Source organism: Neolamprologus brichardi, unplaced genomic scaffold (genome assembly GCF_056152115.1).
Source record: "Neolamprologus brichardi isolate AB-2024 unplaced genomic scaffold, ASM5615211v1 NODE_ptg000033l+_length_6344489_cov_1, whole genome shotgun sequence".
Lineage (NCBI taxonomy): Eukaryota > Metazoa > Chordata > Actinopteri > Cichliformes > Cichlidae > Neolamprologus > Neolamprologus brichardi.
The window spans coordinates 3272331-3284098 of record NW_028270137.1 but is presented as its reverse complement, the minus strand read 5'-3'; the positions used below and the strand labels follow the sequence as shown (position 1 = coordinate 3284098).

At 35.0% G+C, this 11768-nt stretch overlaps 2 protein-coding genes across 2 annotated transcripts; both read left to right on the top strand.

Annotated features, from left to right (window-relative positions):
• Positions 1–2162: 2162 nt before the first annotated feature.
• On the top strand, positions 2163–6646 carry LOC148094626 (uncharacterized). The gene is made up of 10 exons (XM_087837482.1): positions 2163–2564; positions 2680–2874; positions 3002–3085; positions 3710–3781; positions 3871–3969; positions 4335–5518; positions 5611–5833; positions 6011–6176; positions 6283–6365; positions 6464–6646. Exons 1-10 carry the CDS (start codon positions 2481–2483, stop codon positions 6644–6646), a joined length of 2373 nt encoding a protein of 790 aa, XP_087693608.1. The 5' UTR covers positions 2163–2480.
• A 199-nt stretch (positions 6647–6845) lies between these two features.
• Positions 6846–11552, top strand: LOC148094625 (uncharacterized). Its single transcript, XM_087837483.1, has 11 exons — positions 6846–6894; positions 7649–7720; positions 7814–8446; positions 8544–8630; positions 9061–9572; positions 9686–9754; positions 9848–9942; positions 10359–10485; positions 10652–10769; positions 10859–10935; positions 11076–11552. The coding sequence occupies exons 5-11, from the start codon at positions 9501–9503 to the stop codon at positions 11187–11189; spliced, it is 672 nt and encodes a 223-aa protein (XP_087693609.1). The 5' UTR covers positions 6846–6894; positions 7649–7720; positions 7814–8446; positions 8544–8630; positions 9061–9500; the 3' UTR covers positions 11190–11552.
• Positions 11553–11768: the final 216 nt, after the last annotated feature.

The following is an 11768-nucleotide window of genomic DNA, read 5'->3' as shown; positions in this document are numbered from 1 at the left end:
AGTTACTGCATTTAAATGCTTATGTTCTAATAAAAGGCATTGTTTAATACTTCTTCCATGACAACCCAAATAAATCAATGATAGGGAAAAGGGAAGATTAGTCATCAGGCAAGGTTTACTGTTCATTTACCATGCCTTGATAACGGTAAGCTTAACATAAGAAAAAGGCTGGGGACGAGAACCGAGCGGCTGAGCCAGATCAAAGACATTACTAAAACAAAAAGACGCCAACAGCTTCCCTAAAGTGGAAATAAAATAATATGCAAAACAAAAGGCCTGTGTACCTGCTTGACACATAAGGTCAGTCACAGGATACAAAAGTGTCATCATCTGCATAACCTAGTGTTTTTAACACTTAAAGCTCAGTTGATGTGTTTGGGGTACCCCGATCTTATCTGTCCAGCCTCACACCCAAACACTCTATTCACATACACAGACACCTACTAACAAAAGTTCAAAGACAGTCTGAAGCCAACCTGCTGGCCTGGGAGCTGGTTTTTTGAAATTATCCCAGGCAAGCGATTGGTCTACTGTTCCCCAGATCAGCCAATAGAGACGTGCCAATTACCTTTGTATTGAGTGTATTGAGTATTGAATGAGGCTTGACACCTGAAAGACAAGAGTAAGAGAAAACAAAGAGCTGGGTACCAGGGCATGTAACAGATGTTGTTCCATGCTCATTTTTGATTGTCTCAGTAAATATGTTAACTGCAAAAACATTGAAAATCTAATTCAACTCACTTGTTCAATAGAAAATAATATTTTCCTTCTTGTTCATTAATTTTCAAGTTACTCTAAGTAATAGTAGTCTTAGAAGTATAAAAACAATTTTCAATTCTCATAATTTATATGAAAGTCTTTAATCACATCTTTTACAATATATTTTAAGCAATATGCTTTTGTCTTTTTCTCTGACACGCATTGTCTTTAACATTAATATTCTAAATTACCTATACAATATCTTGCCTTTTGATTACAAGTTTCATAAAAAAAATTTCAGACTGTAACTCGTAGAAATATTTCTGCCAATACTATTTTGATTATATTTTATACATGAAATAACAAGGTCGCACATTGCCTTAACATTTTTTAGTTTTTGCTTCATTATTAGAATTAAATTAGTATTATTGGTTAATTCAATGCAAACTGATGTGTGGGACAAGAGTCACATGACATAGAGCCAACCCACTTTTGATCTTTCGGTATTTATTGAGTCGTTGCGTCGCACGGACAGATAGCGTAGCTTTCATTGCGACGGGAAACGTTTATATGTGGTTACGCTGTCATTACACATTAGTACACTGAACTTTTCATCGAGGCCTACGTGGACAAAAATTTTCGGTTTACCCACCAACAATAAAATGGAAAGGTGAGTAATTAACACTAAAAATGGGGCTACCATTTAATGCCAGTTATTTTCCTCAGTCTAATTATAGAAATTTTTTTAGATTGTTTGCGCTTTGTATATAGTCTTCGTCCAGAAATTTGTCTAAAATCATAATTTTTAGAATTTGAAAACTTCAATAATATTGATATACTAACCAATAGAGAGCATATATAGAAATATAACATATACCTAAGATTAGATTTTGTACTCTTAGGCGTACATTTAAAAGTAACACCCTCCATTTAAGCGTAGTGAAAACTGTTCAGTCGTTTGACTTTTGATGTTGTATCTTTTCTTAAATATATATATTCATTAAGAAAAAGAAGTCATAACACATTGAGATAATTGAAAAATACGTAACATTTTGTAGTATGAACAAATACGTTAAAACAAAATCAATGTTTGGTTTGGTTGCATTACTTGTAAAAAAAAAAACAAAAACATAATAAGTAACACTGTTCACCATGATAAATAAATCATCTTACAAAAGTGTTTTTGTCACATAAGGTCACAAATTCTCATTTAAGCAGATTTGCACTGGGTATTACCCGATTTTAAATTTTAATTGGCTTGACACAATGATTCTTTCAAGTCATGGTGATTGTGATAATGATTGTAAAGTCCGTTCAGAGCAATGGTCTTTAACAGCTTGTTTTTGTGGTTTAGGAGACACTCAAAATATGTATGTAACATAGTATAACATTATTAATATTAATAAATCAATTAGGGAATGTGTATTACACACAGTGAATTAGTGCTTGTGTTATTTAACTATAGTGTTAATTACAGTAATTTGCACTGTGAATTTTAAAATTTAGAACTTAGAGATAGTTTCTTAGCAAATGACCATTAACAAGGGCTGTGTTAGTTAGCGCTTGTATGTCCAAAATTCTAAATACTACCCGTTATGTTGTTGGCATAGAAAAAGTTACCAAAAAGATTTTTTCGCATCATGCGTTTTGGACATCACTAGAGTGTGGGTACTTGGAGTGCCTCAAAATGTTTTCTGAAGTCTATTAAACTTAAATGAAGAGTTCACATTTCATATGTTATTGTTGATCAGTATTGCAAGGTTGATCTCAGGATAACAGATATGTTCATATGGTTTGTTTTTCTTTGTATTAATTTTAATTTGTCTCAAAATTTCAGGACCTGCACTTTTTCAGTTTTTGGAAAGGCAAGTAATGTAACAATCAATAATGTGATAATAATATACATTGTTCAATCTGTATCACTTACAGCACAATAAAGGTATAATGTGTTAATGTCACTGTTCTCTTTTACATTAAAAGGCACGGACAATTTCAAAATCCCTGCAAAATATATTAGAGGTCATTCACAAGTATGCTGAACCCGGGACCAGTCTAAAGACCTACAGTGTTCACAAAGTGCATGGCTTTTGGGAAAATGTCTCAAGAGATTTGGGAGTGCCTAATACATGTCTTAATAGGAAAAAAATTGTCAAGGCAGTCCTGCAGTATGAAAAGGTAAGCAATGTTTTTTTAGTATTTATATTTAGTCCATTAAAAAAAATACTTAAAAAAAGAACAGATATTTCTTTGGTAGAACTTCCTGTAATAAAAATTATTATGCAAAAATCAAATATTTTTACAGACCACATCAGGGGTAGAGGGTCCCTTGCTACAGACTGATTTTCCTACTGCAGAGACAACACTTGGAGATGATGTTCCTTCCATTGTAAGAAATGTGTCATACACTTACTGTCAGATTTAAAAATTTAAAGCCATCATGACAACCTTATCCAGCCATTGTAGTTATCCTGCTTTTTAGATACAAATAAAACAAATTCACTCCAAAATGTCATCTTGAAAATAATTTAAATCTTGAAACAGAGTAATAATGAGTCATATGGAGAGCAAGAATGTAGATTACAATAGACTTCACAGCAGGTAAACACATATGAAAGCAAGCCACCAAACCATGAGGTGTAGAGCCTTAAGCACCCACAGGAGAGCCAGACAAAGACCTGAGTGTCACATCTGACCCCATTTTAAAGGAGTAACCAACTCATCCTCCTGCTGCTGACTAACTTTTCACTCCATGTCTTCCACTCTTCTAATTTCTCCATTTGATCTTGTTATTGCCCAATCAAGTTCCAAAATCTGAATCAGAATATTACTTTTTCATTTACAATAATTATAGTACTATATTCCTTTGCTGAATATTTTTTCCCTTATAAAACCGTCATTACATAGTGATTCTTTTCAAAATATTTTGTAACAATGTGTGTTAACAAAGACATACTGAAATTTCAGTCTTGTTATGTAATTGTTATGTTTTAATTAATTTGTGATTCGTTAGAATGAGGAAGACGTTGTTGCGCCAAAGTCTCCACAATCTGTAGGAAATGTACCTTTACCTTCAAGAAAAGAGGTAATTATTTGTATTTTATTCAGTATTACATTGTGTTGCTTTGGAAAAACATTAATTTGTAAAGAAACGACATCGCTTTCTCTTCCCAGGATGCACTTCAAAAAACTGCAGAGAGCGGCATCCATACCCCAGACACACAATCCCTCGAGAGTGACTCTAAATCTTCGTCTTCAAATGCAAATGCTAAGGTAATTTCATAACTTTCGCTGTTTTTAATACACAACAGAGAAAGAAAACACAGAGTTTATATGTTTGTTAAACACTATCAGCATGTAATTATTATATTAAAAATTTCAATTATTTTGAACTGTAATCCAAAGTTTACATTTAAAGTTAAAATCTTTTTGTGATGATCTTTCGAGGTAAAATAAATATTTCTTAGTCATATTCACTTACTAAGACAAATTTACTAAGATAATGTGAAACTTGTCCTATGGGTTCGTTAGTGAAATTGTAACATAATGATGCTGTTGGATTTTCATAGAGACACTGTAGTGACAAACATTGAAAGTGTTTATATATATTTTTTAAAATGTATATCTGAATGTTGCAGAGGAATGGATCAGATGAATCAGCTAAAGTCAACACAGACAGTAGCACTTCAGAAGAAAAATTTTTCACATCTGGTTTGCCACAGCAGAAAAGTTTCTTTTTCATAAATGAGAATGAATGGAAGGAGTTACGGCAACATCAGTCAGGAAGACTATTTAAAGGACTGCAGTGGACAAATATAATTGCCAGTGGAATCAGAACCCTTAATCCGTACTGCAGCTTTGGATTTCGGAGACACAGTGTGAAAAAACTCTCTTCAAGATCAAAGGCACCGGTTTTCAGGTGTGTGGGGTACTGCAGATTTCAGGACTGCCCTGTCACTGTGGCTGTGGTGGTTTATGACGAAGAGACACTGAAAGCAGAAGTCGTTTTCAAAGGAGGTGAGGTCTGCCATAATAACAAAGAGCTGAAAAGGCGGCCTGTGCGTGCACAATCACGTCAAAGTGCTGGAGAACTCCTCAAAAACAAATTACCAAGGAGCTTGTACTTGGAGTCTTTACAGAAAGTGCCACAAAAGGTGATCCAATCTGGCAACAGGGATGATGCTCCAACAAAAGAAGTGTTGAAAAACATTGCATGGTCTGAAAGAAAAGCCACTAGAGCAGATCCCAACGAGTTGATTAGCTTACAAAAGATAATTCAACAGTATCAGGACACTGAAAAGGACGTACTGCAGAAGATTCTGATGCATCCAAAGGGCATAATGCTGTGGTCTAAGAAAACCTTGTCAGTTTTTCATCAAAGATGCAAAGAAGACATTGTGTACTTTGATGCCACTGGAAGTATAATAAGAAAAGAAAGTGCTGGAACGCCACCTTACTATGTGTATGAGTTGGTTGTCAGAAACCCATCCAAAGGTGCTTCTCCTCTTCCAGTTGCTACATATGTCACATGTGACCACACTACAGCTTCTGTGACATACTTCTTGCAGGCCTTTCAGACTGATCTGGTAAGAGCATTTGGTAATCGGGCCTACAACAGGCCTGTCATGTTCATGTGTGATGGATCCCTGGTACTCCTCCGATCCATTTCCATGACATTCTGCAGAACAAGTCTAGAGGATCTGCTGCAGAAGTACTATGTCTTACTCACTGGCCAGCATTCAGCACAGCAATTCAACATTCCCATTCTGCATCGATGTTTGAGCCATGTCATGAAAAATGCCAAGGACCTTTGTAAAAAACAGTGAGTACATTTATATCAATAATTAAAAAAGAATACAAGATTTGTAATGTAAAGGTCTCACTAACAGTGATTTCATTTGTTCATTTTCCCAGCATTCCAGAGAACTACAGGCTTGGAATGCATGTGTTTGGGCTCCTTGCATGCTGTGATAACTTAAAAGACATGGATGATGTTGTCCATAGTGCAGCAATAGTGTTTTGCAGTCCTTGTAGTGGAAGGAACGTAACAAAACACTACAACAACTTGAAAATCCTTATGCAAAAACGGGGGACCCTGGATTTGGATGAGAAGACTGTGATTGCTGAAGATTACAAGGTTAGCTAAGATTTATTTTTTAAGTAACCATATTAATAACTTTTTTACTTGTGTCTGTCCCAAATGTGTGTCACGTTATTGTGGTTTAAAATATATATATTTAAAATAATATTTTATATAATTAATTTGTCTTTGGTTTGATAACTTGCTGAATACAGATATATATCTGTTTTACAGACTGATGTTCAGAATGCCCCTTTGAAGACCCATTTCCAGGCAATTGTTGACAATGCAACACTGGACTGTGAGGGCGAAAGAAACATCTTTCATGCACCCAAATTTATTGCCGGTCTGGTAAATCACCTTCTACCACATGCAACTTTGTGGTCATCAATGATGCTCGGTACGTTTTTTTATTTGTTGTATTACTATCTTAAATTGTCAGTTATTCATTAAATGTTGAATTATCTATTTTAATTGTGTTTTTGAATTGCTTGTATTCTCCTTAGGGGATCTTGGACGTCATGGTACTGGTCCTGCTTACCAGCAGCTCAGTAAACTCTATGGTGACATTCAGCAATCCAAGAACCAGGTATCATAGCGAGAAGAATAAGTGAAAAAGAAACATAAATTGTACATAAATTTACAATACATAGATACTGATTTAAACAATGTACTATTGCATTTAAGAATTTTACACAAGACAATAGAACCCAAGGAATCATGGAGAAAAGCCAGTGGGATTTGAAAAAAATCCGTATCCAGAGAAGGAGACTGACAAGGCTTGATGACTTTGTGGAAATTTATCAAAAAATGCACGATGCCCTCCTGCTTGAATATGCAGACATGAAAAAATCAAGACAAAAGGTATGAATAACTTCCTAATAATGAAAATTGTGTTTTATACAACTAGAACAAGAAACTAAGAAAAAGTGAAAACATTTGGCTATGACTATAGAATTAAGAGATGATAAAATAAGTAAGCATTAAAAGTATGTATGTGTAATCAACAGTCTTTTCGCGTGGAAATGGAGAAATGGAAAGACAAACGCATTAAATGAAAAGGTGTGTACGTGTCACCGTTACTGACAGAACTGCCACTGAAGAAAAAGAAAACTGAGGTAAGTCATCATGTTCCCATTATTTTCAATAATTAAACCTTGTGATGTCCTCCTGATTGCCATACTCCTTTTGTCCTCTGGGGTAAAGCGTCTGCTTTGACTTGATAAAGCATGAATTATAAATTATCATCCGTCTCCATGTTTCAATGTTTTATCAAACTGTATTCCAACTGATTACCTGAAATCTTTATGTGTTTTGACATTGTATTACACCTAGGCATGGGCCTTAGTGAACCCCCACTTTAATGCCAAAAAATGCATGTCCATAGGTGACATAAGTGCAGGAGGAAGCTCAGGTTTTTTGCTTTTTGCTGGTCACACCATGTACAGCTTTGTTTTCAGCAGTTGTAGGCCAAGGGCATATGAATTAAACAAGCTTTCAAGGCTGATTAATTGTCTTTTGGAGACCTACTGTATTAAGCACAGCTCGCGTGCCCTGACTGCAGGCAAGCAAGTTTGCAATCATACACTAGCATGTTCTCTGTACGGCTGGACCAGGCATCACATACTGACGATGTTTTTATCTCATAGTTCCTCTGTTTACTTGGGACGTAATGTTGGACAGAGTCCTTTAAGGGGACTAGGCACCCATACACAGTCATATCAGTTCCTGTGTGTTACACCAACAGCAGGACAGATGCTCACTCGTTACATACATCTCAAATCAGAACAAGTTTGTCTCATTCATGACCATATTCTTTTGTATATTATATTCTATTATATAAAGTCATTCAAAAATGTTATCTGTTAACAGGTAAAAGGGAAGACCACTGTTCAAACCTTTAAACAGGAACAGCACAAACAATATGATGCTCGTCAAAACCAGGTATTTTTAGAAATGTTTTGAATGTCTACATTTATGTTTTGTGTGTTATTGTCATAAATGACTCTGAAAATTGACAAGTGTCTATCTTTGTAGGATGAGAGCCAGGAACAAATAGCCGTTTGCCAAAAAATAGCAACATACATGGCTAATAAAGCATCGGTCACAGTATGGAAAGGAGACTTATGTGCCTTCAAAGTGGATGCAATTGTTAATGCAGCTAATGAAAATCTCTCTCACATGGGTGGACTTGCAAAGGCACTGTCTGCTACTGGAGGACATACTATCCAAGCAGAGAGTGATCTCTTCATTGCCAAAAATGGCAAATTAAAGGCTGGACAAGTTGCAGTTACCACAGCAGGCAGACTACCTTGCATGAAGCTGATTCATTTGGTAGGCCCGTGTCTGCAGACTGACCCCACAGTGCACATGATATCCCATGCAAAGAAACTTTTAACTAAAGGTATTTCGAACGTCATGACATGTGCAGAAGAGCACAAATTTTCCTCTGTTGCCATTCCAGCAGTGAGCTCTGGAATATTCAACTTTCCAGTCTCAATTTGTGCTGATGTTGTGGTCACCACAATCAAAAAGTACATTGACCATAAGAACCCCACAAGTCCTCCATTTGAAATACACCTGGTAAACAACGATGATCCAACCGTGAAGGAAATGGAAAGGGCCTTCAAAGAGATCCTTTTGGAGCCACTCTCTGATGTCAGGAGGACAGTGAGTACACCCATTTTTTTTCCTTAATAAAAAAACTTACTTAAAATGATCACAGCAGTAACAAATATTTTCTTTAAAATTCAACCCACAAATCAAGGGGCCAGAGGATTCTCCATCTACACTGGAAAGGACAGAGCACCTTGAGAGAAACACAACCGGTCTGACAAAGGACACTGCATCACAGGTGATGTTTCACAAACAAACTCTAATTCAATAACTATGTCATCTGTTTGAAAAACCAAGTTTGTTTGTACATATTTTTGTAATTATATATTAGATTTTATTATATGTATGTGTTGATGAAGTAAAAAAAAACATACCACAGAAAAATGACAAATGTCAGTCCAACAATAAATGTAACTTTTACATGTTACTGTCCTTAATATTACAAAAACAACAGTAACTGACTCAATTTTTAATTTCTTAATGTAGTTTAACATCTCAAATAAATTACATTAAAATCTATGTCAAATTTGGAGATGTTTTCGTGTTGTTGCGTTAGGTACATAAAATACTTTTAAAAATTAGATTTAAAAGCGTTGTAATCGATTACAATGAATGTTCTCATAAGAAGAATTATTAGAATTTATTTCTATTGTCTTGTTGAAACACAGGTCGCATATTTGTGGAAACAACAGGAAACGGAAGTTGTTGTTTCTGTGGTCCCATCTCAGATTAGAGGTAACAACTTTGTCATACGTCACAGTGAGTTCCTGACCCTTAGACCACACAGCTGGCTTGTTGGAGAGGTATGTAATCCAGTTATTTAAAAAAAAAGAAAAAGAAATACATAAGGTTAACGTTAAAGCTGGGGCAGAACATTAGTTGTTCCCTACACATTCAGTAAGTACTGCTTTAGATCGACATTCCAGGCATATCCTCATGACTGAATACTGAGTATATGTAAGTAAAAAAATCTTTATTAACCTTTGTATTCCAAAACTTTATCATGTTTACAAAGTAATAAAAGGTTATTTATTATACTCCTCAGGTCATTGAAAGTCTCCTGCACCACTGGGCCATTCGGCTGAATCTGGGGAATAATATCTACATTATGAACCACTACACGAGCGGTGTGATCCTCTATGGAGAGAGAGAACTAATCAGGAGACAAAGCTTGTCCAAGGTAAAAAAAAAAAAATATATATATTCTAGAATTAATTTTTTTAAATTTAATTAATGTCTCGAAATGGAAAAAGTATTGTTGCAAATTTGTAATTAATTCCTAATATGTCACAGGTGAACTTTGACAACTACAGAGCCATTTTATCCTTTGTGAACATTGGAAATATACACTGGAAGTTTCTGGTTAGTACGAGCAGCATTTCTGTGAAGACAGTTTGTTTCAATAACACATTATTCATAACTTATGTACTTTTTAAATTTATATATCTATCGCAGTACATAAATGCAGATGACAGCTGTCTGTATTTGGTCGATCCTTCAAGAAACTCTTTGGAGCAGGAAGAGTCTGACCGTGCAGCCAAAAGATTCCGGTAATTATGCGTTATTACATGTATATAATAACATAAAATATTAGAAAAGTGACAGGAGGACTTAGGAGGTCTTTTTCTAAAGGTGAACATATGGTTGTAGATGAAAGTTTAATAAAATCTGTGGTTATCAGTTCTTTAAAGAATTCAAAAAAATAATTCAAAATTACACACGTATGTAATTTTAAATAATAAAAAAAAACACTGACCGTGTTTAAGCAGTGAGACATTTGAGACAGTTAACATTTGTAGATTTAAAAGAACATGTTAATAATTTTGATACTTCATTTAACATAATCTAGAGCACAGGGCTTTCTGACACACCATTAAAAACAGTGATATGTACTATATGTGTCTTTTTCTGTGTGACTTTTATCTTTCATTTGTATATAAATGTAATGTATGTTATGTTCACAAAGTGAATACTTCAAAATGAGGAGGACATGCTACAACAAAACAGACTGGGTGAATGTGAGACTTCGAGGAGGAGTACTGACACATCCATTTCAACGGGATGGTTCTAGCTGCGGAGTAATGGTCATCATGGTATGGTACCACATTAACGCAATAATATTTTTCTGTAAAATTAGATAAGAAGTTGGGGTGGGGGTGGGGAAAGTTAAAATAATCTTAAAAGGTTAAATTGTGTAAACAGGAAGTGTAACATTTGCAGATGTTTTCAATTAAATTGTATTTTTTGTTTTGATTTCAGATGGCCAAAGAAGTAATGGAAGCATTCCCAAATAAACCAGAAATGACATTTTTGACGACAAAAAAAGAGATGGCCCAGGCACGAAGGACATTTGCACAGACAATACTTGAGGCCTCTGGTGTGTAATATCTTCTTCAAATGGACATATTTATTTGTGTCAAACTGATGAATACTAACATATATATATATATATATATTATGTTTTAGTATTTGACAGTGACAACAACTGTGCCATGTGTGCAACGGCGAAACCACCTAATCCAGGACCCTCCATCACTGACTGGGTATAGTATTTTTAAAAATAGTTTTATGTTATCTACAACAAAAGTATTTGACTCTGTGTCTTTAAGGATTTTAATTGATTAAAACATAGAATTATTTACTTAATGTGTTTATGAAAGTTAATATGTTTTTTTGTTTACAGATCCAGTGTGATAACTGCAACCGCTGGTTCCATTCTGAATGCCTGGACATGACAAATGAACAGCTCAGCAGTGCTCAGAAGACCGAGTGGAAGTGTGTGCTTTGTGTAACCTAATTCTACATGCAGTGAAAGCTACTTGAATAATCTGCTTATAGTTGTTATTGGTGTTGTGAGGAACACATGTGTAAAACACAATATGTATAACATTCTTGCTTTGTGCGTGTACTTTAAGTATTTCCTTTTTGATTTTTTGGGTTGATTTGTGTGATGACAGATAATGAATAACAATATATCTAAACTGTGTAGTAGTAATATGAGAAATCAGTAATCTGAGAAATGTAATTTCTCACCCTGACCGGTCGAGGCAGATGGCCGCCCCTCCCTGAGCCTGGTTCTGCTGGAGGTTTCTTCCTGTTAAAAGGGAGTTTTTCCTTCCCACTGTTGCTCATAGGGGGTCATATGATTGTTGGGTTTGTCTCTGTATGTATTATTGTAAGGTTTACCTTATTATTTAAAGTGCCTAAAGGTGACTATTGTTGTGATTAAGCACTGAATAAATAATGTCTAAAATTTGCTACTTGAGGTGGTGTGTGAATGACATTTTGAAATATTTAAATTGTGTGTGGAAAGAAATTTATTGTAGTTAAGCAAATACTTCAATGAACTCATTTTGTTCGGTAATGGATTAGGATT

Excerpts from the sequence above, each read along its gene's own strand:
- LOC148094626 (XM_087837482.1), top strand. The coding sequence starts at position 2,481 with ATGTTCATATGGTTTGTTTTTCTTTGTATTAATTTTAATTTGTCTCAA. Across the intron at positions 2,875-3,001 it reads CAGTCCTGCAGTATGAAAAG|ACCACATCAGGGGTAGAGGG; the intron begins GTAAGCAATGTT and ends ATATTTTTACAG. Across the intron at positions 3,782-3,870 it reads CTTTACCTTCAAGAAAAGAG|GATGCACTTCAAAAAACTGC; the intron begins GTAATTATTTGT and ends TTCTCTTCCCAG.
- LOC148094625 (XM_087837483.1), top strand. The coding sequence starts at position 9,501 with ATGAACCACTACACGAGCGGTGTGATCCTCTATGGAGAGAGAGAACTA. Across the intron at positions 9,943-10,358 it reads CGTGCAGCCAAAAGATTCCG|TGAATACTTCAAAATGAGGA; the intron begins GTAATTATGCGT and ends ATGTTCACAAAG. Across the intron at positions 10,770-10,858 it reads GACAATACTTGAGGCCTCTG|TATTTGACAGTGACAACAAC; the intron begins GTGTGTAATATC and ends ATTATGTTTTAG.